At 51.3% G+C, this 25,368-nt stretch overlaps 2 protein-coding genes across 2 annotated transcripts; one reads left to right on the top strand and one right to left on the bottom strand.

Moving 5' to 3' along the window:
• Positions 1-22,461: 22,461 nt before the first annotated feature.
• On the bottom strand, positions 22,462-23,667 carry HER10_EVM0000484 (uncharacterized protein; the record flags this gene model as incomplete). Its single annotated transcript, XM_035470264.1, has 1 exon — positions 22,462-23,667. One exon carries the CDS (start codon positions 23,665-23,667, stop codon positions 22,462-22,464), a length of 1,206 nt encoding a protein of 401 aa, XP_035335566.1.
• Positions 23,668-24,048: 381 nt separating this feature from the next.
• Positions 24,049-25,272, top strand: HER10_EVM0011353 (uncharacterized protein; the record flags this gene model as incomplete). The annotated part of the gene is made up of 2 exons (XM_035480786.1): positions 24,049-24,876; positions 24,937-25,272. The coding sequence occupies 2 exons, from the start codon at positions 24,049-24,051 to the stop codon at positions 25,270-25,272; spliced, it is 1,164 nt and encodes a 387-aa protein (XP_035336568.1).
• Positions 25,273-25,368: the final 96 nt, after the last annotated feature.

A 25,368-nucleotide genomic window follows, 5' to 3' on the forward strand; every position in this document is an offset into this window, starting at 1 on the left:
GGGGGTGGTCAAGAAGTTTCCGGAACGGCATATCCTCTTGTGTCGGTCGCTTACGTAGATCCTGCGCATGTCTCGCAGTAAGACGAGAGAGTTTGGAGCATCAATTCTAGTTTAATAGACTCTTTCATACCCAAAGCTGCTCAAGTGAAGTATGTTATGATCCCTCTCGGGCCACTGCGTAACATGTCAGTCGTAGATGAATAGATCTGGAAATCTAACAAGGCGGCAAGTAGTCGTGAAAGAACCTTCAACTCGTCGAAGATCAGGTGATTCGGGCACGTTGTCAGCTCAAATGGTAACCACTCGGCTTTAGTAACGTTTTTATCTTATGTACGTCTTTCAGAGAAGAGAGTTGGGAGGAGTTCCCAAGAATCAATTTGTGCTGTGTGTATCTACCTAGGATCCTTAAGAACGAAATACAAGCCTTGCGACATGCCCGAATGCAACCAAACCTCTGAAACCTCTTCCTTCGTTCAAACGTTTGCCTTGTCTTTCTTGCCACACTCTCCCACATCTCTCCGGTGAAATCTCCTACTTTCCTTATCTCTCAGGACATATCCGTCTCGTTGTTGTCTCCATATTGTCGGCAAACTTTTGTTGTCTTGCACTTAATTTGAGCCTTGCGTTTTGGTTTTCTTTCAAGGGTGGGATCTCACCTATTTAGACTTCCCAGGCGCGGTCTTGGTAGCCTTCTTAAGTCTCTCCAGGGCCATAGCAGCTTTATAGCGGCAACAGTTCTTCTTGTGATTCTCGATGTCGATCCCATTCTTCATGACGATGTTGCAGTGCTCAACAACGTCCCCGCTACCGCTACCATGCTTTTGCATGTGCGTCCGATGGGTATCGATGTCTAACTTTTGATCCCAATAGCAGCCGGGTTGGTAGCAACACTCAATCGAAGGTTGCTGGGTGGTAGACATCTTCGCTTCGAGGCGCCAAGGAATTTGGTGTTGAGAGAAGAGGGCCTCAACAGTGCGCACTCAGGGGTCGGGAGATAAAAGTTCGATAGCAGCCAAAAAACGCATGAAGAGATGGCGAGAGGGATATTTTACTCCTATTTATACTTATACTTGGCCATCTTAGACACCGCTCTTTCTCCTTTCCAAAGACTATTCCGACAATTTGAGAGGGCTGTGGGCGACGAGATAGTCAATCAGCCACGTGATATCGCTCCATGAGCGCGTTATCTACCCATGAACGCTACCACCTCTACCGACGCGGTTGCCTCACGCGTTCTGAAGGATGATATTGCATTACGCAGTGTCATGGGTCGGATATACAGGAGTTACATGAGACCAAGTGGCTGTACTTGGCTGACCAGGGCATCCAGGGATTGGCGAATGGCCGAAGGCGGACTGGGAGTTGATATGCCGGCAACCATCCCCGGGGGGCAAATTTGCTCCCTTGAGCAAGATAAACGTCTGCACGTAGCCAGGGATTTCAATGAGAATGCAACCTGGGGGCTGAATTGATGGGCCGTTCTTTGAGAGCTGATCATCCCCGACGGCTTTCTGCGGCGGTTCCTTCAGAATTTTGTAGCTTTTATCGCTTGCATTGTATTCGGGCTCTGAGAATGCGATCCGGAGCATGCGGTGCTCAGCGAGCCTGACCTATAGTGAGCAATTGCCTCCGTCCACGGACAGCAATGGGTGACATTGGGGTCAAAATACTACCAGCTCTGGCCGGAATAGCTTCATGTCAACTAGTAAAGCACGCGAGATTGAAGGTGAATCTTTCGGTAATCAATCTGCTGTAATCTGAACCCTAACGACCGATGAAGCTATTTACTGCACATATTCCCACTGCGGTGTGAGAGCGGCCGCATTTTCGGCCCCCCAAGCATCGAAACCCCAATCATGGGGGAGGACTGCCCCCTTGTCACCTGCATCCTGCCATGCATGTTGGAGCAAGGCAGCATTGAGGTCGTGTGCGAAGGGGGATTTCAGAATCCGATGCCATCCAGCTACTTAGCGACTTGGTAGGGGAAAACGCATGGGCTAAGTAGTTCTAGCTGCGAATGTTGCCACAAGCCGCCAACCCCTACGAGAGAATCATACGCTGACTCTATGTATGCAGTCTATGACTCAAAGCCTTGGAGCTGCCGGCATGCACAGAGGCATGCTGGGCGATCTGCCCGCTCGAGGCGTAGGAAAGGCTCTTTCCGGCTTGCCATCATGCCGGCTTCTCAAGCGGACCAACTTCTGACATACCCCAGTTGCGGATCTCGCTCCCCCTTGGAGAAATAATTCATCGTTTTCGAGGGCTGAGAGACAAACACGTGGTGTTTGACCACCCGTTTCGTGCCCACCGGCTGCTGTTCAGAAGCGTTGACGGCGTTGCGGGCGTTTAGAAGCCCACAAGAGCTGCATGACGCTCCTATGGCCGCTCGGGATGGCATCATGAGGTCCTACTTGGCCCAGAGATGGAATATTCTTCGTTTCTCAAGGTGCTGTGGGGGAAACCTGCCATTGCTAATCACCACCTTCTGGAATTTGGCACCAGCCCCTATTGACCTCCCATGTAGTGGAAAACTTCTGAGCACAAAGCTGTGAACAACGGTGTCTGTTTTCTCCCGTCTATGGGCATGTGTGATGGAAACGGATTGCGAGATCCGTTTGAATGCGTGACTGAAACTGTTGATGCAGAACGTTGTGGGATCAGAGGTACTAGAGGCAGTACACGTAGCCATTACGATTTGCTGATCCCCTTCTTCCTACCCCACGCATCATTGTATCTGTTGGTGTACACATCAGCAGGGCAGCCTTGCGGCCGGTATGAGGTTATTAATCGTATATTGACTTCGTATGGGGGTATGTAGGTATGTGGACAGAGGAAGTTCCTGGGCACGATTCTCCCGTGGGTGTAAGTAGGTGGAAGGGCGCGTGCCAACGGGCCCAGACCGCCTAACTAGCCAATCCACCTTTTCTGCCTCATATTCCAACGGTATCTCAACGGGGAGTTCAAGTCGACAAGGTGGGTGACAAGGAGAATGCCTATGATGTTTGCAGAGAAGAGGCTGTGAAGTCGGTCTGATAACACGGGAGCGCCTCCCTCTGACCCCTTACTCGCCCACGAGTTACAGAGATCCTGTAACTCCTCGACATTTGGGAACAGGAGCTCCAATACTAGTCTCTTTGAGGCGTGGAAACGAGTTTTCAATTGGCATATTTGACGGCAGTGTATTCATGCCTCCCTCAATCATTGTTGGATTATCAAGGCAGAAGGCAGAAAAGGGCCTAGGTAGTAGGTAGGCGGTTCGGGCCTGTGCAGACGGATCCTTCCACCCACTTACACCCACAGAGGGATCGCGGGCTCTGCCCACGAACTTCCCCTTCCACAAACGCGCGAAAGACCAACGAACTATTGGTCTCGTCCGCGACCGAAAGGACTGATCTGCCTACGTGTATACCAACAATAATAATCACTCCAGCACAGCGTTGCTCCCGACTGTGGTACCGCGAGGGCATCACGTCACGTCAATCCTCGTCATCAGATTAGTATCATGGGATGCTCAGCAAGACATCCTATTTCGCCATTCTATTCATTATCAAGTGCTAACATGATGTGTATATCGTGTCACTGGCCAGAATCTTTTCTTTTGGCGTAGCAACAGTATCTTGCCTGAAGGCTTATCAGGCGTAGGCCCTCCTTGTTGCAAAAAGACGGGAAACCACGAGGTAGTCAAACATACCCTTGATGCCGTCCTGGTAGGAAACTTCTCACCTGACCTGAGACGGGTAAGTGCCGACATGGCTGCCCATCTAGAGGCTTGGGAAGGTGCCGTCATTCTTTGCTCCTCTATACTCGCCATGCTCCTGCAGTCGGCACGTCCTCGTTTCTGTATACTGAGTCTCTGACCCGGGCCGACGATTTCAAGGGTGTTCTCTCGTGAGGAGGGAATGAAAGATCGAGGATTGGGCTCAAAGCAAAACCATTGCATTTCGTGGTCTGGGTGAAGGAGCAAGGACATGCGACTATGATTGGGAGTAGGTAGACGTGCCGCCTGCTCAAAAGGGGAGAAGAGCTCGCTGAACATTACCGGACTAGGCAGAGACCTCTTCGAAGAAGACGCGAGGGGTATAAGAGCAAAAGTAGAATCGTTTCTCGCGGCCTTCGGTGGGACATGTTGACTTTGCTTCCTCGGTTAACATGTGTTTTGGGGACCTCAAGTTCGGTATTGACTTCATCGATCGAGAAAGGGTAACAAACGCGGATGCTTGGCCTAATCATGAGCAAACGTCAGCACATATCTCTCAGTTGTCATCAATCGAGGCCAAGAATGAAAGTCGATACGTCTACCTTCCGTATCCGCTCGAGACAAGTATTTTCCGTAGGCCTACCGCGGCCCTGGACTGAGGCTTGAGGTACAGCAAAGTTTGATCCAAACTTAGGCCGTTAGAACATAGAAAACAAGATACTATTGAATAGAAACGTCAAGGTTTTGACGAAATTGCAGAGGTCCAGGTGCCATCAAGAAGGCAGCACCAGGAACGACAACTTGGGGGCAGCCGTGTACTGCCAGGAGAAAAATTTCAGTGTCGAGACGATGTGAGGCAACCAGGCATCCGGCCGCACGTCAGCTTCCCACACGACAATGAATCTTTTTCCATCCCATCAGAGAATCTTTTTGGCAAGGCAGATTAATCGGGCTGTGTATCCTCCTTTGGTCGACTTGGTTCACGGCGAGTGCTCCCAATGTAACCTCGAACCAACCAACTGTCAAACCGGCCGCATGCGAGAGACCGTTTCTGCGAACGCAAGAAGCGGTCGCGACCCGCACGCTCCCAATGATTACAGACTCCTGTTTCCTAATCGAGTGGTTGACGGCGCTTAATTTTTTCCACTTGGCGCGAACGTCATGAACATCCTCCACCGGGGCTGGTGCCCTGCCACGTTGTGTGTGAAGAGCCCCCTTGAGTGTTTCCAAGTCGGTCACTTGACTCTCAGCTCCAATTTCGCCAACAGTTTCAATAAATGTACTCTGCTGTTCTGCACCGGGCGTGAGTGAAGGCGGTGTGGTCGATGCTGGTGTGGTCGACGCTGGTGTGGTCGACGCTGGTGTGGTCGAGTCCTGGACACTCGGCCGCGCACTCGCACCCCGTCGACAGGGGCACGATTGCACTGCCAGATTGTTTCTTGCGAACCTTTCCACGAAGAAGATAAGATTAAAAATCATGTTCGTGAGTAAAAGGATTCCCTTGGAGGAACAGATCAAATTCACACTCATGCCGTGGCCGGAATACCGATCCCGCGCTCCCCGTTGTTGACCAGGTTGGCGTGCGAGGAGGCCCTCGCAAGGTGTGTATGCCGGATGCGACAGCCATGCATCAAGCGGTTCGACGAGGCGGATTAGCTTTCGAACAGTATGATTTTCCTTTTTATTCGATTCGGTTCCACATGGGTTCGTGATGCTCTGCTGGTCCTGGGGGTCCGAAAAAAGGGGGGAGGGGGTCGGTGTCCTGCACTTTGGTCCGCCAGCGGCCGCTGCCAACTCAACTCGCAGGAGGAAGGAACTTGAGAGGTACGAAGTGAAGGAACCCGTTGAACTGCAAACCATGATAATGAGGAACATCAGTCAAGCGTGGCAAATCTGGTACAGTGTCCCAAATCTATTCGCGTCTACGTCTCCAGCGGGGCGTCCTCCGCCATTCATCATTATCCACCGGCGCGTCTCTGGAACAAAATTGCATATCAAAGTTTGCTTCTCTTTGCTTCTTCTACTCAGAACCCATGCAGCTGAAGGATTTCGATACCCATCATCTCCTTGTCCTAGACTCAAGGCAGTAGAAGCGATGCAACTGTGTGTGTGTAAGTGAGTGTGTGCAGCGGAACCCCTGATAACGATCGTGACCTTGGCCTCAATAGCAAAGAGAAGGCTCTCTAAGTCCCACGAAAAGCTTGTCATATTTCTGTTTTCGGTTTCCGTGGTGATTGTGACAGTTGACGGAAGCGTAGGCTTGGAAGGAGGGTGAACCTACTCCAGTACCACTTCACGAGTAGCGGAAAACCCTTACTCAACTCGGTGCCTCGACAAGGCGACAGAAGGCAACCATCAATAGTCTCTAGAGCCTCCGGCTAATGCAATTAATATGATGGATGGCTTCCCTCATCCTTTCCGAGGGTGTGTGGGTTCCAGCACAGGGCCAGACCGGGTGGGCTACCCGGAAGCCAACCCAGGCCTGTGCAGCAGAATATTAGAATACCAACCTCTAACAATGGCTCAAAGTATTGATCCGTGGTAATATTCTCGGTTTCAAATTTTGCACATCTCGTCAGTTCGGTCAGTCTGTACCCTGTCTCGCGTATTCCAATCTCGCCCCCAAGCTGCGGACTCAACACCAACTCACACCTACCCACTCACACGGAGTCCCAAAGCCAGACCAGCTATTCCGTTTTCGTCTTAAAAGTCCAATTGAGCATCAAATTTCCTAGAGCACTGACATGCTGCCAAGCAGGGCCAGCTTTTTGTACTCAATTTACTGACGAGGGGATGCGGCAAGTCGGGGCCCCAAATTTACCATGTTAGCTTAGAGCGTAGGCTACAGTTACCTTAGGTATACGGAGCTGTGGCGAGGTTTCTGGGAGTTGCAATGTGCTGAAAAAGGTTTATTCTAGTCTAGGATAAGTTCCTCCAAGTGAAGTGAAGAAGACCAAAATCGGCATTGAATCCCAGCAACTCCATCGCTGCCCTCGTAACCTGAGCCCCCTTGTATCACCCTGTTATCCAAATTTCTGAAATTCACCCTCCAGTTCCGACCAATCTCACAGGCCAGTCCACCAATGTTCTGTTATCGTACGTTCTTGCTAGAATCTGTTTCTAGTCGTGGTGTCGTGCTTGACGTGTTTGTCGACATGATGAATAATCTAGCTCGTCTGGCCGCCAGCGCAGGCCAGAGAACCGCATTTGACTTTCAGGGAGATCTTTCCGTAGTTTGAGCCATGAATGGTGATCCCGCCGTTGTGGACGGAGAGAGCTCGGTGGTTGCCCTCAGGAGCGCCCTCGGGATCGTCACTGCCGTCACGTTCAACGGAAGGCATGAGGGCTTCTGCAGCTGCTTTCATGTTCTTGCAATCGCCGCAGGAGTCACTGTGGCGCTTGAGGTAATGGCCAGTGTTGATATGATATCTTCCGCAGGGCGCCCGGCATGGCGGTCCGTGATGGTAGAGGATATGGCGACGGAGGCTACAACCTGCGCTGGGCTGCCATCGGCACCTCTGATCGGAGCATTCTTGAGAGCTTCGTTGCGACATTTTAGCTTGGAGAGTCTTTTGGTGGACACGGAGGCGTGCTCGGGAGCAAAGTGATAGAAAGACTGAAGATGGCTGAGTGTCGATGAACTGCTTTCAACTAACCTCAGACGAAGGGCCCTGCTGATTTATATGTTTCTCTCTCTATGCCTCCGAGAAGACTGAGCTGAGATTAAGCAGCGACGTGAGCTGGGATCGGGCTGTTGTGAAGAGTCGTTGCTCGAATACAGGATAACAAGGCCCCGGGCCTGCTCCGCGTGGAATGGACAAGCTACGACTTGGTTTTCACTTTTCTTTTTCATCACACCCAATCTTCTAAAGGATATTCCCTTGACCAAAGCGTAAATTACAGACGCGACGACGTAGTGTGGATGTGAGTACCTGCGATCAGCTGGGCCCCCGGCAAGTCCAAGATCTATGTGGTTGGAGTTGCTGGGGATCAGAGTTTGTCTCCAGGCTCTCTGGATAAGGCACCTTGGTCTTCGAACGGTAGTTGAGGAGACTGGTGGGCACAATGCTTGGCGTGATGGTGGGTTTAATCTGCCTGGCACCAGATCAATCCGAGCAACTAGAACTTAGCGCAAGTCTAAACTCGTTCCAGAGTATCTCCAAATCCGACCAGGTCCTGGGCCAGTTATCACGACAGCAGCAATGGAAGCCCGACAAGACATCGCCCCTTGGTTCCTCGGGTGCGCGGCACCGCCCAATCCTTGTTAACTCGCATCTTGTGGCGTGTCAAATTTGCGTCGGCTCCGAGCCAATGCAGATAACTGCGAAGGTAGATCCTCCGACGCAACTGCAAATCAAGCTCTACAACGGGGAAGATACAACTTCGTCTTTGACACCTTGGGGTGAAAGACAAGAGGTGAAGGGAGTGGGGTTAGAGAAGAGAAGAAATGACTAGGCACTCTAGGGTAGGGGCAAAGTAACTACGGAACTAGGGATTGGAAAAGAGAAGGGAAGAAAGGAAGAAGGGGCTTCGGTGAGAGACATTTCGGTTACCTTGGAGAGAGATTGGGGTGTCTGCAAACTCCCCGCGCTGACGCGCCGCGTCGAGGAGCGACTAGCGCGGCGGTGGTGGGATGCTGCGGTGGGAGTGAGAGGGGAACTGGAGGAAGGGAGTGACTGGGGTGAGACAGAGAGGACCCCTCTGGGGTGTCGAAATGGAGCCGTTGGATGAAATGGCACGTTGGATGAACGGCTGAAATAACCTCTCTTCCACCCCCCCCCCTCCCGGTTTTTCGACCTAGAAGCGATCGCTTGTCCAACTCGAGGGAACCGCGTCGCTTGCTTGTGTGCATACTCCCATCGTCGCGGGACCTGACTTTTCTTTTTCTGCTCGTCTGGAAATGATCTGCGCAATGGAAGTCTATCCTGCAGCTGCCACAATGGGTGTTGCGTTGCCAAGCCCCTCCAAATTATGTTCTCGCAAAATCTTGACTCTCGCTCCTTGTCCTTCCAAGCACGCCAGATGGTCAAGCCCCTGCGGTTGCTGAGATGGGATTGACTGCCAATCTGCAAGGTACTTTTTCGACCTTGGTGATGCACTTCGTACAAACCGCTCTTCGTGACACGGCCTCATACTATCTTGGGCGTATGCTGATTATTTCTCTCTATGGCTCGACCGAGTTTCGTCTTCTGGTAGCAACATGGCCAAGTCTACCTGGGGTCGCCATTCAGTAACACAACCCATCCAGGCCTTCGTTCGGTGTTTAATGCTCCCCGATCACCCCCTCAGTCTGGTCTCCCACTCATCAAACCGCGTGCCCATGAGACTGGCGAAAGAATTAGTACATCATAGAGAGATAGTCTTATACTGTACGATAGAAAGAGGTTTAACTAACTAAGAACATAATCGTAAGCGCCCCCTGCCTTTGAGCTTGATCTTATTCACCTACCGTACGGAGCAGTTCCAGTGTGGGTGTACTGGAAGGGAACCGGAATCAACAGGCTGGGGCGTGGCAAGATTGACCCCGTCACTGGTCAACGGTGCTCCCATATCCATGATTTTCCCAACGGCAACGGCACGGACACACAGACAGCACTACCTTAGTTTCCATTCATCACGGCACAAAAACCAGTTCCCGCGGATACTTGCATACTCTGCCTCCAGCGGCGAGACAGCTTACTTGACCTGACGGGGGTCATCCAAAGGCCAAACTGATTATTTAAAGCTTACGTAGTACTTGGTCCATGTTTTGCTGTCCTAGATCAACCAAACCTAAAGAGGCGCTAGCATAGCGAAGTGGAAGGGGTTCCGACATCTAGAACTTACATGAGTGTCTGTTCCTCAGGGTGCCTTCCGGGAAACATGATACACTGTCCGACTGTGAGGTTCTCATGTATCCACGGCACGTCAAAGCGAGCTTAAGTGAATCTCATTTGAAGTATAGAGTTCACCGCACACGCATCTGACAACCAGGATATATTGGGAAACATGGCACAGGCACCGTCAACGCCAGTGGGGGTGTCTTCTTAGCCAGGTAGACGGCTAGGGTCTTCATGTCACTTGCAAGTCATAGATGGGGGGCGTTGGGTCTTGAGCGAACCAAAATATTGACAGACGGTATCTTGCTGGATCTGAGTCGTCTGGGGCTTTCTAGAACATCCAGCATGTCACCCATGCTAGCGTCACCTACCTACGCTACCTTACCTTAGCTTTGGTCTGCCAACTACGGTTCCGTATCCGTACATTACTACATGTTACCTTAAGATCCAAACAGATCTCCCAAGTTCGGCCAGGAAACATACGCTGGCGGGTGTTCCTTGTAGCCCATTGAGAACTGTACAGGGCGTAGCACGATGAGCAGCTCCTATTCCCGTTCCACCCATTCCGTATAGCGTACCGTACAGATCCCGGGCACTAGGAAGCCTTACCCGTGCTGGTTTCTCTGGACCGCCCACATGCACCACACCACACCAGCGGCCGCCGCGACGGACACGGGTCCAAGAAGATCCAGAAGATGGAGCTGACGCCAACTTCCCTTCTATCCGTACGGATCCTCAAAGATTTCTTGCTAGAATCTGCAGTGCGAGATCCTGCCGTCGCGGACAGGGATCTGTCAGACTCGTCAGCTCTCACATACCCACAGTCTCAATATGCATGCCAACAGGGATACAAGAGACCCAACGTCTCAATCCCAGTCCCGGCACACGGAAGCCATTACCCGCCGCCCAACAGCAAGGTAACTAGTTCGATCAAGTCCTCGTATCGCGACATTTGAAGGTGATCCTCCTCGGGCCCATGTGCCACGAGCCGTCCAAACACCTCCGATGTAGTCGGTACCAAATGCGCTCTCTGCTGCTTATGAAAGACACAGGATTGGCATGAGCCGAAGCGAGCTTAATTGAACGACGTCCAAGTACATCACACATGTTCTCCCGAACATTAACGCAGCAACATGGAGACGGCCTTTCTACCCCAATAGTCGGATCATTATGAATCAGTAGGCTGCGCAATACTCCTTAGGGAATATTCAGGAGGGGTTTGACCTATCAAACCGGCAGTGCCGTTTTCTTCTACGCCGTTCGGTCACTGTACAGCGAGTGAGTCTTAAAATGTTGGATCTGTGACGCCTTTCGAGGCTACTTGGCGCGTCGACCACATTGTCCGTGCCGCCGTCATCCCGCCGAGCTGATCTTCTTGTTGCCTGCTCCAAGAACTCCCGGCGAGTTGAAGGAACTCAGTCACAAATGGTATTATGATGATCAAGCTCAACAGAGCCTCGCAGTCAGTGCCTTGAATTGGCGCTGGGACTCGCTGGGCAGCATCTATCCCCTGGGCGATGGGCTATTTCTGCGCAGGACACGCGGCTTCCAGGAGCCTCTCCGGCCGTTGCAGCCGTAGAGGCGTAACTCATGCAGGAGAATTGACAATTCCTGAGGTCGCCTTCGGCTCATGTTGATGTGTGCCATGCCGGCTCCGCCATAGTAGACAAGGGGGGGTGGACAACTTTTGATTTTGTCCACCCCCCCTTGTCAGGTCAACCCTGCAAACTCGGCCCTCCAACAGCTCATTGGATATGACGGACGATAGATTGGTACGAACCCCTGCACGTCGGGGCTAGATAAGCATGTCCTCATTGCTTTTTCTCCCGAGACTCGTCAGGAGCCAACGTAAGGTACTCCGGAGGCCACAAACCACCTCAACTAGCGTCCTGCGCCGTTGGCCAACGATGGTATCCACCATCCTATGTCTTCGGCCCCACTCCGGCTCACGGCCTTCGGCCGGCCGTCGGATAGGCCGTTCCGCTGAAATCGGGATCAATCATCTACCGTGTTTGAACTCGTCTTTCTGCAGGAAAAGTCTTGTTAGCATATGAATATAGAGGACTAGCTTCGAACTTTGATGAGTTGGCCGTTGGAATAGCGTATCCTAGCGAACCTCATCCTGAAAAGGCCTGCTGTCCCCGGAAGACTGCCAAGTATGATGCTCTCCAGGTCATGCAGCTAAGACGGGAGCGAGGATTTTCTTCTCCTCCACCCTGAAGCTTACAGGTTGTCTCGAGAACACGTGCTGATAAGGTGTGCGTAGAAGATACACCCTTCTCTCCCTGCCAAGACGGCTCAACCGGGTCGCCAGGTACGGACGAATCACTAGACAGCTAGCCAGGCATGTGGCGTCAGGTAAACCTTAACTCTTTTGGAGCTCATTGGAGCTATGGGTATCACTTGGGATGGCATCACGACAGCTCCGGCTTGGGCTATTTCAAGTCGAAGTGCCATTGCAGCCCTCAAATGGGGTGTTCTTGTCTGTTCAAGCAGACGTCATCAATCACGTCAGCGTCTAGATCACGACTTAAACTCTATCATCCGGATGACCTGCATTGGAAAAGAGACAGAAGAGTGGAAGTAAATATGTCTTACCTCACGGCCTCCTGTCGAACTAAATCACGACTCGAGGCCGGGTGAAAGGATTGGATGGTGTGTATGAGATACCATGTCAATGACGCACTCTCCATGGAGCCAATGGATCACCTGGCCCAGCCTCGCTCATCAATGGGTAGCTGAAGTCCGATGCAGGCAGCCGACGTGGCAGCCCGGCCCGCTCCTGACTGACCTCCTCGAGGTAGCGTGCGCGAGGCAACACGAGTAGAGAACGGTTGCCGAGGAGTCCATGAACACTGGATACAGGGATATGTCTTACCTTACTCGGACATGATCAGCAAGGCGTCAAGCGGGTAGAGCTTGGGGAAGCTCTTTTCGGTCCGTGTCCGAATTGCTGGAAATACTTCCGGATCACTGGTTGACAGGGAGTATTATTGCGCAAATGGGCGATGGGCGACAGCAAGAAACAATCCCCGGCCCGCTGCGCTCTTCGTCTTTCGTGCCTTTCCATACTAAATATCTTGGTTTATTGCAATTCTCCGTGGGAAACTAACTTAAGTTTAGCCTCCATTTCTCTGCTACTTCAAGGGATGTGCTTTACAGGGAATCAATCTGTCCTGGGGGAAGTGGTCGATGCTTCACATAGGTAATGTTATTGATTGTTTTCTATTGCAACAATAAATTGGCCTCCAACTTTCAATCAAAGCTCATTTACTCAGAAACATTACTGCATTTGCCCTGATGGACCAAATCCCTGGAATCTGTCCGTGATTTGACAGTTGTCAGGCCAGTGGCCTTCCTCTCAAGGCAGCCTCTCATTCATCATAAACCCGGGGCTAGGATATCTCCTCAATGATGGCTCATGGCAGAAAGAGTCATTGAGAAGTGCTTACTATGCGTTTTCTTCTTCGAAATTAACTGAGTCGTCAGAATTGTACGGGAAATAGTATGTGGAAGTGTCTCCAACGTTGCCATTGTCGACGCCCATGTGTCGTCCCATTGCGTTCGACAGGGTTGTGTCCAATAAAGTTGGCGGCACCTGAGACTCGAAGATGCTGTCAATTAAGCCAATCAAGATCCTAGTATCAACAGGAATGGCCGAGTCTAAGGTGGCGGAGACGAAGGTCCGTCCTGTTTGACTTGGATCTGCCGTTGGAGGAGCTGTGTCCAAATGTCGTGGGTCAAATCCTTCGCCTCTGGTTGACTCCATGTAACTTGGGTCAATGAATCTTGGAGAAGTGCGGTCTTCTATTTGAATGGTTTCCGATTCGGTTTCCGAGTCGTTCTGGCTTGTGGGATGGCCTCTGCGAAGGCATTTGCATGTCTCGCATTGGTTCTCATGGCGCCTGACATTGTCTGTCCTAGGCTTGAGCCATCCACCGCAAGGCATTCTAATGCGTGCTGAATGAACGGTCTTGGTGTGTCTCTTGTGGTTGCCCTTTTGAGTGAATGTCTTGCCGCAACACACGAGGGCCTCTGTAGAAGTCATGGTGATTCCGTCTGTCGTCTTGGGTGGTGATACGCAGGTCTACAGAAAGATGGTTCTCTCCAATGCTGAGGCATTGGGGAATGAGTAAAGAAGAGAATGAGTGTCCACGTCTACTTCTGATCATACTTACTTGAAGAAGCGGCTAGTATTTAAGGTCAGCGGGGTTGGAGCTTTGGGTAGTGCGCATGAGGAAAACAAGGCAACGAGTCGAAGGCCCTCCACAGCTCGCGAATACGGATAGCAGTAAATTTCCTGACTCGGGGTCATAGCTTTTCCGAAGCCTTTGGGGTCAGGTCGAGTCGTAGTAACTTGTCTTGATGGGACAAGCTAGGGAGGGCGGAACGCCTGGCAGGAGGCACGATGGAAGCTAGCCAGGCGAGAGACCGTGTGTGGTGAAAACAAAAACGAAACGTGCTTAGATACAGCTACCGTATGTCGTCGTCTGGGCGGAAGAAACGGGCGATGGAATCCGTAAAGTGATCTTAGCATAGGGACTTATGATGCCAAGGAGGCACAACTGTACCTCCCAAGCGAATATCGACGCACCTCTCAAGGCTAGACTATACTGAGATATGTAGGCGAGTAAGACGGTTATCATAAAGATAGATGAAATATGGGAAACCGTCGGGAAAGAAACGGTCATCCGTCTCTCGTCTCGCTTCTGAGGAACACGGCTGCCGTTATTCTCGCCATCACGAGACGACATTGCAACGCCAAATGAATGACGGGAGCCAAGCCAGACGACTGCAGTCAATCATCAGCTGCTCATTCTAGGCATCAAGAGCAGAAAGCTTCGAAGGCCTGACATGAGGCTCCGGGCAGTGGTCGCCGAGAAAACGTAGAGATATTCACACGGTAAAGAATATTTGTTTAGGATGGACATCAAACATACGGTCATACCGGGTAGAATGACGCGGAAGTTGTCGAGGTTATCTTAGAAACCGGGGCAATAGCTGAAGCCATCGCTGCTTTCCGATCCGGCACTGTGGAAACCCGGTTCATCCCCTAGTCATTGACGTACTCAGAAAACAGCTTCTACTTCATTCTTAAAGTGTTCTGAGAAAGCTTGAAAGTGAGGCGAGAGAGACATTGCCAGCCCCCACATCTTGCGAGCACACTCTCCTCACGCTCTCATCCCGCCCCTAAGCTTAATCAAGAGAATAGCTGCTCTACTTCGACCTAACGGGTCGAAAGCGGGGACAGTCCAGACTTCGGAGCTAAAGAAGTAACAACTAAGGAAGCAGCATTGCGAAGGTAGACAGGACGCTGGAGGTGCTCCCAAGGAGACCATCAATTGAAAACGATACCAGCATGGGTTCATTCAAGTATCTAGTTTTGCAGGTACCTTATATGCCCCGTAGACGTTTACTTTATCGTTTAGCCTACTTCTCGAACAAAAGCAAAAAAAGAGAGCGTATGCCCCTGAAGGCTGCTGTCGGACTTTGCAATATTGGAATGCGGGAGGGGAAGAACAACGAGGAATGACGGGCTGCTAGTCTGTGGGTCTATGGAATGTTACAGGTTCAGCTTCTTTCTGGACTCTGATCAGCACACCCGCGCGGGCGATCCCGAAAGATAGGGCCTCTTGAGCCTTCACATAGCCTAAAGTGAGCAGCACTTGACTGTAGCCAAGATGAGGGCCATGTGAATTGTCGAATTAGGGGACGATGGTCTAGAAGACTGGTGGAGAATAGTCGCGTCTAGCTTCGTTGCAGCCTGCTGATGAAGGCCCTCCTCATCGCGAGTGAGACACTCATTACATGGTACAAGGTATAGTCCCCTTCCCTTTCCCCTTTTCTGATGACTTCTTCTCTCCTTGGCTCTTGATTCGCCCAAATCCGTGCCGCGGCAACACCATGGATCGAGCAGCCCTATGTAAGAGGCCAAGAAGCCGACAGCTCGGTGCTCCCGTGGCGGGCTTCCTACGGTGACGTGTGGAAAGCTTGTTCCGCTGTCGACAGACTCATGATACCTCACTTGGAAATAGTGAAGGGGCTGGCCACCCGCTGGCACATCAGTCCAATTGCTTTCGGATCAACCATCTACCTCCTTTCTACGATGAACTGTTACATCTTGTGAGCTTGCTTCAGACCTAGCGGGGACTATGCTGTAAATGTACCTAAATTGCGATATTCTCAGGCCTGATTCGCTGTTTTCTCTGTTTCTTTTCTCATCAAACGAACAGTTATCCATTGAGTGCCCTTGCGATGCTGCCCAAGTCATACTACTGCAGAATCGAACGAGAGAGACTCTCGTTCTTATTCGACTGAGAAACACATCTCAACTTTCTCTCCGTTGCTTGTAATCGTCGTGATGCTTGATAAATAGTTCGTGAATTCGGTCAAAGACGATGACTACGGATTACGCTTGTCGCTAGTGGAAGGACTGGCACGATTTCGCGCCGTTTGCGGTCACCCATGCGAGCCCAACGCCCACTCGCTCACTCCAACGCGACAGTCTAAGACCAACTCTTGCATCGTTACAACGTTTTATTTGAGCTTATTTGAACTGCATTGCAAGATTAGCGTGCGCTTGTTTGGCCGAGGGAAACGCTATCGTTATTGGGGCACAGACGTGGTCCCAAGAGCTGACCAGTCCGACCACGACGCCGCTAGCTAGCAAATTCAACATCGTTCACGCCAACCATGAATTGATAGATGCGATTGTTGTTCCTATATTCGTAACAACAACATTCTTGGGTCCTAATCTTGCTGCCGTGGGGTATGCTTGTAACTAGAGTCATCCACTTGGGAAACAAGTTGCATACCGTCAGTATGTCACTGAACCGATTTCATACTTCCTAGGGACCGAACTTAGTATTTCAAGGTGCGTTGGTAATCTCTTGTGGTTTTGAATACGATCCGTGCTCTCCGCTGAGGAGAGGTTCCGAATCCCGGGGCACTGCCGATGTATCCCTACAATTGATCGGACATTGTTCCCACTTTTATGGATAACTCGGACCCGTTGCGATCGGCGTTACCAACAAGAACGTAAGCATCACGAAATGTTCACAGAACGTCATTCCACATGCCTGATATACCAAAGTGATTCTATCGCTGCTTATTCATTTCAACCCCGAAGAAAATTACCTTTCAGCTTCTATAGTCAGAGCTATGTGCTCACATGGACCTGACTGCACTGGACTTGGAACCTGGGACCATGACCCTACAGGCTTCCACGGTCACCCAGCTATTCGAGATGATATCGTGGAGTTTGCAATGGATAATTGCGAGTAGCTAGCCATATATCCCGTAGAATAGGAGCCGATATAGCCCGGCAGCCCGTATTACCCATCGGGTATGATCTGTATCCAGTCAAGCTACCCACAGCAGCGTAGACCCGACTTCCATCGACTTTGTCGTGGTAGATGAATCTCAAAGGACACGCTTTGTCTCGAGAAGACTTCATTCCCGTGAGCACTACGCCTCGCAGACTTACCTGATCCTCAGTCGCAAGGCTTCGATGATCTTGACAGAGCCCCCAAGCAACTGAGGTGGCGTCTAGGAGAGAGTTGAGGCATCGCAGAATTCTCTCAGATCTGCCATGTCACGTCGGAAACAGTGCTCTTGTCCTAGAGACCACAAACCTGGAGAAACCCGCACCAACCGCTTGATTGATGATTACCGAGAGCCAACAGGGCCATAGAGAAACTGCTGTTCGTTGTGCACCAAGCTGTTATAGTACGGAGTCAGTGCACCTGGGTAGCTCGACTTCGAGGAAAGCCTCCGTGTAGTTGCCGCGAACTTGGCCACAAAGAGCGGCTTCTGTGCTGTATGCGCGTTGCATCAAGACTGTCCTTCGCGAGGGCCAGAAGACAGCCTCAGACAGTCTCCCGCCTCTGATTCTGGTCTGGGAGAAAAGACCTAGCGTTTTGGTAGCATCGCCGTCAGGATACCATTACGGACATCCTTGCTCTTCAGTAATATTCAACCCGTGTAAATCATCACATCCCCTAATCAGCTTGCACCGAATCTCCCCCTTTGCTGGTATCCCCGAGTATAGAATCGAGGCAGGAATCACTCTATATAGCTTTTGTCTCGGAAATTCGACATCTCGGTCGCTAAGAACGCACGGCGGAAACTGTCGCATCAATAGGTGTTAGCCAAATAGCCCCATATCCAGTTGGAATATTGTGACGGCAGACTTACTCTAGACAATGCCGCAGGACCGCTGGCTTGATCGAACAAGCCTCGACATCACCAAATAAACAGGACTTCTTCCTGGTCGCAGGAACGTTGAACTATAATTTCGAGGTATCGTAATGTACAAAGGACGCCTTGTCGTTAAATCCGAGGGGCAGCTGCGACACATATGTATCCGAACGTTGGTCGCCTTACGCCGCTGACTCATCACACACACCCTCCACGTTGTTTGGATTTAGGCGACCAATGACCATTCCCCATGGAGCCTATCTTTCAATCTAACCCAAAGACCCTCTACCCAGTGGTCAAAACTTCCCGTACGTGTCGTTTCTGTGCCGAGGGCTGATTGCTCTGGTGGACAAGCGTGACAAGGCAACTAAGATGATGGATCTGAGTGGATACTTCCTGCGCCGGGATCCTGTGGGGTTGTCTGCACGACATCAACTATGAGCGTTTTGTTCTCCACAATAGTTACCAGTGGAAGGGACCTATCCGTATTCGTACATTTGTTACTTCGTCCCATGTACTGAAGGGACCAGTCCATGTGAAATCACCGCCAGGACTATCAAATCGTCAGAACAAGATTATCATCATGATCTCGGAGGGGAACTCACAATCCGAATGGGTAGGCGTAGATAGTGTCCAAAATCGGGTCATGGAGCGGTGCGTTGACGCCATCATCGTACGAAGTGTCTCGCGTCTGATTCTCAGGGGCATGTAGGTAGACTTCGTTAGGGGTGACACAGCCCGATGGCTCGTCCTGGGCTGGGGTCCCATCCACTGCGCGAGCTGTGGTAACTTGTTGTACATGCTGACTAAGACGCTCGGAGCGACGAGGCTTAGTCATACTTGGAACTTTTCCAGTACCAGTACCGACAGGCTTTCGGAGACACGCGTGGCACCTTTGTTGATGGCGCCTGATGTTGCAAGAATGACCTCGCAGAAGCTTTCCGCAACGCATTTTGACTAGTGGACCATGCACAGCTCTCATATGCCGCTTAAGGTTGGCTTTTGTTGGAAAGGGCTTTGAAGTGCAGCCAAGTGTCACGCACGGGAAGAACTCATAGGCAAGAGTTACCATAAGTGGCTTTGCTTCCAACGTGGCCATTGCGATTCTGAAGATTCCGTTCTCGGATTCTCTGTCGCACGCTGGGTCAGTCGAGCTACCAGGAGTGTTTAGAATTCGTTTCGTTGAGAAGAGTTGTGTTAGCAACAGGCGGTCAAGGTCGTGAAGAGATGTGTATATTCGGAGGATATCGAGGAAATGCGGAGGCGGCGTTCCGTTGATGAGAGCTTTACGCCGCAAAAGAATAAAGCTATATAAAGGGTAGCTGGAGACACGTGCCCAAATTTGATCTGTCGCTGTACGATTGTCACCATTGAACTTTGACGAGACGCTGGGTTGTTGGTATAAGTAGGTAAGTTAAAAAAGAAGACAGTTCCATGGGCGAACCAACAGCCGCCTAAGACACATGCATTAGCACGGTTGCCTGAGAAGGCCTGCGAGAGCCTCAAGCTGGTTCGCGAACCAGTCGTTTTTGGCATCCTGGGGGACTTCCCCTTCGCCCACCCCCTTTCCCGTCTATTCTTTCTTCTCAGTCCAAGTCACAAACGGCTCATTGAACCAAGAAGCCGGCACCTTGGATGATGATTCGAGCCAGCTCCCTGCGATGATGACCTCCCGGCTTACCTAAGGTAAGTCAACCTCCCTTAACCCCACCTTCAATTGAAGAGGTATCTAGCCTGACGAACTGCTGCCATTGCAAGGAGTTGTCAGAATTGCATTGAGTGTTCGGCCGGGCAAAGTTATGGAAGAACTTCGAAGTGTAATCCATCGCTGAAGTTTGCCTGGCACATTTTATTTACCTACCCCAAAGCGCTTTCATTGCGGCCTGTTTACCTCTATCATCAGTCAACGACCCGAACCCTCTTCTATCTCCCAAATGCATGATGGTTATCACGATGCCAGTGTGCTCTTACGGTAATATTTAAACCCCTTCACATTGTGTTGTTCCGATCATGAACACGACATAATTCATTGTGAAATCATGGCGAGAAGGTGAACTGACTTGTACACTGCACAGTGTTCACTTGATTACTTTGCTGTGGTCGAGAATGGATGGATTGTGGAGTGATACTCCGTTGACAACATTGGAGTGAGGCAATAGGAATCGGCCTGGGAAATTACCTTTGGAAGCATTATTGCCTTGGGATCCACCGTTCAAGGCATAAGTGCACGAGATCGATGCAGAAGCGTAACGCATGCTTCTTTGCACATTTGACCTGACTTGCCGTGAGAGCAATAGAATGACGATATTGTTAATTTCTCACCTGTTCCACGACTCGTTCCAGCTATTCGAGTCGTTAATCGTTTTCCCCGCCCGTAAACAGTCCGAGAGGTCAACAACAGGCTCAAAAGAATCTACATCATGCAGGAGATCTTCGCCACCCTGCTCCTCTTCTTCTGAGCCGCATCTTTCTGCACTCGTCACTCTTTCCCCTCTGCCATGTACTTACAGCTCTCGTGAGCGACGCCTGGACTCAACCTAAGGCGGTCCACACCACACATCCCACACCACCCTCTTCCCTCAGTCACACCCCCTCCGAGCTATCTACCCCCTTCCCTTGGTTGCCTTACCAATGAGCCGCGTGGTTTGCGAACCAGAAGAAGTTGTGTTCTTCGGGGTCATGGTGACACCCCACCCTCCAGCTCATGTAAGTCGCACTCGATATACCGGTAGGTTTTGCTCTGCTTCGATGTCAATGAGCCATGCAAAGTTACCTGCCGCCTGGATGGACGCCTACTTCCGTAAATCAACACAGGCCCTTATATCCAAATGTTCCACTCTGAATTCTCTCTCCATCTTCTCCGTGGCAACTTTCCCCATGATTCCGCCCTTCCATATCATCCCAGGTAGAGTGGCACCTCGCCATCCTAAGCACGAACAAAGACTGGATCAGACAGACAGATTCAATCAGCATCTGAATTCAGGACACTTTCCTGCATCCGCAATACGCGAGCTAGTGTCTGCGCTCACCAAACCCCAATTTCCATCAACCTATAACCTTCAAGGTTCATATGTTGACTGCTCAGCAGCTTTCATTTCAAAAGTCTAATACCCCTCAACGTCGTCTGACTTGACTACTCACTCATGCTCACGCGCAGCCTTCGACTTACAGGCCGCTCTACTTACGAAAACTCAATACCCACGAACTTCGACCGACGTTACCATCCATGCTCAGGTTCCGTAACATTCGCCAAGTAGATATAAGCTGAGCACAAGAACCTGCCAACTGACGTGGATAGTATCTAGTCAGGCTTTAGTCTTCCGAGAAAAATGATTTTTGCTCAAAGTTACAGTTGACGATAAGCAGAGCGTAGAAGTCGACTACGGATACAAAGACGACGACTTACGCATTGCGGATTTCCATCACAACAAGAGAAACAACGAAAAGGTCGACGAAAACTCGACTCTGGCCTCCGAGAAAAGGGACTGCGACGCTTTCGAAATCCCAACGGGACAGGTTATGTCCGTCAAAGTGCGCAACAGGCATGACTATAGTCTAACAACACATTTAGTCCGAAGCATGGATCCAGCTTCCGAAGCAATATCAACACCTGTCGAATCTTCGACTCGGTAATGATAAGCACGCTTCAATCAGCGGCTGATAGCCTGGCAGGCGTGGCCGAGCATCTCGTTAATGTTGCGACTCGCCTGACGCTTCTACAACGTCGCGAAAGTCACACAAATTTAATATTCCCAAGGAAGTTTATTGCAACGACGAGTTCAATGACTCAGAATCAACGGTGACGCTTACAGCGACTGGCTCGGTTGAGGTGTCAAGGGTTGATGCCATCACGGCAGTACTCTGGCATGGCGATAGCTGTAGCATGACTTGCCCTTCTCAACATCTCTCTGGTCCACTTCCCAACCTTGGCCAAAACCCAGCACAAACACGCCGCCCTCGACCCACGATGTAATAGTTCCAAAGCGATAACGAAACTCTGAGAAACGCAGTGTTTCCAAATGAATCTTTCTCACTTATCGCCATGAGCCTAAATATGGACTGATGCCTCCCAGTAAGAGGCCTGAAAGCGGCCCATTGGTGGCACCTATAGTAATATCGAGACGACGTGTTCGACATCTGGTTGCTCTTTCTAGGGGCGGCTTTGGACCTCTCAAGGTTCTTTCGGACGACGGTTGGCACATCAATGCCGTAACTCCTGATTTCGGTCTTCATGTCGAGACTATGGTGCAGGTTGCCTCCGAAGACGAAGCTTTCCGCAAAGAGATTCATCTTGATATAGCGGGGCGATGCGTCTCTGAGGACATTGTAAGTGATGATATTGGCGATGCTCTACAGGTAGTAGGTTCTTGTGTCTTCTCGTGCACTTGCCAAATGGGCGATGTATGAAATTCGAGGCGTTTTTGGAGTATGGCTGCGAAGCCTTGTGTTGCGCCATTGCATTGCTCTCAAGCAGGGACAAGAGATAGGCCTGCTTACCTGCGAAGGCCTTGCGTCTGAACAAATTCTTCGACTGAAGAAGACCAACGCAAGGATGGGTCTTCTTGTCCGGATTTGAGCTAAACGCCGGCAGCCCACGAGAGCAACCATGAGGGTTAAACATTCAAAATCTAGCGTCAAGTTTTGTGGGATCAAGATTAGGTGCCAGCATTATAGCAATACCAAAATATGTACATTGCAAACGGTCCCAACAGTACTAAACTGACCTACTCCCTTTGAAAAGAAAAATCACCAGCCATACTGCACCCACCACACACATACGCTCGCCTCTTGTGCTAATAATATCGCAATGTTCTCGCCGGCCGCCTTTGGTGCCCTCAGCTCAAACTCCCATGTTGCGGTCTTGCGGACGCAGTCTTGTGTCATGAACCAAAACCGCTTCGTCGACACCTCCCATGCAATTCCCAGTGACCAGAGTTGACCTTTGACCAGTCGCACCATGGCTTCGCCACGTGGGACATCCACGAAGCCTACATCGTGGCTCCATTGATCGGGTAACACGCCCGACGAGGTGAACCCTTTGATAGCCTCCAATGTGCTGTCAGGCCCTGGGGCCAAGTCTCGAAGGACTTCCCACCGAGCCGCAAGTACATCGGCCACGGTATCGATATGGGTGATGAAAATCTGCTTGTCGTCTGATGAAGGCATCTGGAAAGCCCGGTCCCTGCATGCATCGATAAGCAGGCGCATCGCGCTTGGGCAAATGCTGTTGGTTTGGGCGAGGTATTTGGCAAGCCGTCGCATGGGCGTTGCCAGGCTGGTCCGGAGCGGACGGCCTTGGTCGAGGACAGACAACACTTGGATGGTGAGGGAGGCGATGCTAGATCCCGACATCTCTTGCTCGACGGCGCTGCCGTCCCATGTCGCAAAGAGAATCCATGGCTGGTATTCTGTGAGAGTAGCGACCGGCTTTCCGTCCTGGATTCTCGACACGAATGAGCCCCATAGCATTCTGTCGCCTCCCAGGAACTCGAGCCATCTCAACCTAGTTATGCCTTCTCGGGCTTCGCGACCCTCGATGTCTTGCCTGACGTCTACGACATCCTGGCGCAAATCTTCGAGTTGCGCTTGAAGAGACGTCTTGTCGTCCCTGGCTCTCGCGAGATCCTTGCTACTCTGATCGAGGGCTGTCGACTTTTGACGTAGCTGGCGCCGGACGTCCTCCAACTTTGCCTTATCATGCAACTTTTCCGAGTGAGCAGCGTCGAGGGCCTTTCGCATGGAATCTATGTGTTCGGTCTTTGCTCTCAGGGTGTCACTGGCATCTTTCAGACGCGCTTCCTGTTCACAGATCCGCTTTTGTTGATTCTCCATGGTCAACTTGGTGGCTTGTAGCTCTTCGTCTCTTTCGCGTATGGCCGTGTGGGCGTCTTTGAGATTCTTGGCCTGGTCGTTAATGGCCTTCCCTTGATCTGTCACGGTTGACTCGGACATCCTGAGCTACTTGGATCTAACATCAGCGTCCAGCGTGGCGGCGACGAGACGATGCTTTTGCTCGTGCAGGTCCTTTTCTCTCTTTTGCGAGGTCGCATGAGCTTCTTTGAGACGTTTCTCCTTGACTTGCAGGCCCACAAAGCCAAAGGAAACGGTTGAGGAAGCGTGGAAAAGGGAAGAGAAAATTTTTTGCCGGTTGTTGGGCACATGAGGGTTCAAGGTCGAGCAAGAGAGGAAGGAGACCCCCCCTCCCCCCTTCCAGGTCCTTCCTCTTCTAAACACGACTTTTCCATTCTCCCCTTTGCACTCGTATTCGAAGACTTGTGCCATATAATTTGCCAAGATCTCTCTCCAAATCATCTAGTCCATTGATTGGACATCATGCCAGACTTCGACATTCGCGACGCCCCCGCAAGTCGTCTGGCCCAGGACGGCTTCTTGAGAAGCGCATGGCCGCTGTACGACGCTAGAAACGAAACCACTCACTACAGGGATCTCTCAGGTGTCTACTGTTTGATAGTCATGACGCGCCTGATCAACCATAGTCTGTCGGCCGAAGATCGACGAGGGCCGTTGAGAGAAACCGAAGAGTCCACCACCAAGTTCATGTCCCTGGCTTGGCATAGTGCTGGCGCACCCGAGCTGATTGAAGAGTTCATTAAAGAAGTCACGAGTCTAGAGTTTGCTCATCTGGTCGATATGGAAACCACGAACGCGACACTATGGTCGCGACCAGAGCACCGGCTTTTCGACTACGTGACGTCCGACACCCAAGGCCACGTGAAGGTTGACAACGAAAAGGGAAATGTTGTGGAGGCGAGCTACACCCAGGTCAAGGGACGTCCTCAGAAGATTGACGAGGCGATACGAAACAAGGCTGACAAGATTGAGCGACAGCCAGACGGCACCCTTGGCGCTTTCTTCCCGCAGCCGCCCAAGTACGTCCGCGTTCTATATGAGCCCTTGGATGGAGATGAAGACGAGACACATCCACTCAAGTCTATTCAAGTGGTCAATGTGAGAGATTTGCGTCCCGAAGAGGACCCCGTCGATGACGGCGTCGATCGGACGCTCCACCGATACGTTCTCGTCATGGCCGTCCGACTGAGGGCAAAGCAGACCGACTACGACTGCATTCGAACTTTCTCTCTCGACGGGACTCCCATTGAGCCTCAGGTCACAGCACCGTACGCCGACACGAAATGGCAAGTGGGTTCGCCCGGCCATCGATAGTTCTTGCTCTACCAAGAGAGCAGGCTTCCATTGCAGGACCCAGAGGATCCCAAGAACAGAGTGTTCCCCAGAATGGCGAATGGTGAGCAAATTTGGGGACAGATGAGGTCGAGGCTGGAACAGTTGAAGAGTGGAGGCCCCTGGGTGCCGCTTACCGGCGTCCTTACCAGTGTAGGAAGTCAGAGAGCTAGAGAGGAGCGCCACCCAGTCGTCGACGCGCAAACGAGTCAGGAAGTCATTGCTGGGGCGGGTAGCGGACATATTGATACTGGTGGCCACGCCGGCGGCGGTAGGCACACGGATGCGCCGTCTAGGGCCGCCGAAGGCGATGGGCCTACAGATGCGTCGTCTAGCATTGCGGATGATTACTGAGATGCATGGTGTTGGATAGTTAGGTTGAGAATCGAACAGTGATGTGTTGATGAAATGAATTGCATGTTGACAAGCTCAAGCATCATGTCCTCTATC

This window comes from Colletotrichum scovillei (assembly GCF_011075155.1).
Source record: "Colletotrichum scovillei strain TJNH1 chromosome Unknown Contig00003, whole genome shotgun sequence".
Classification (NCBI taxonomy): Eukaryota; Fungi; Ascomycota; class Sordariomycetes; order Glomerellales; family Glomerellaceae; genus Colletotrichum; species Colletotrichum scovillei.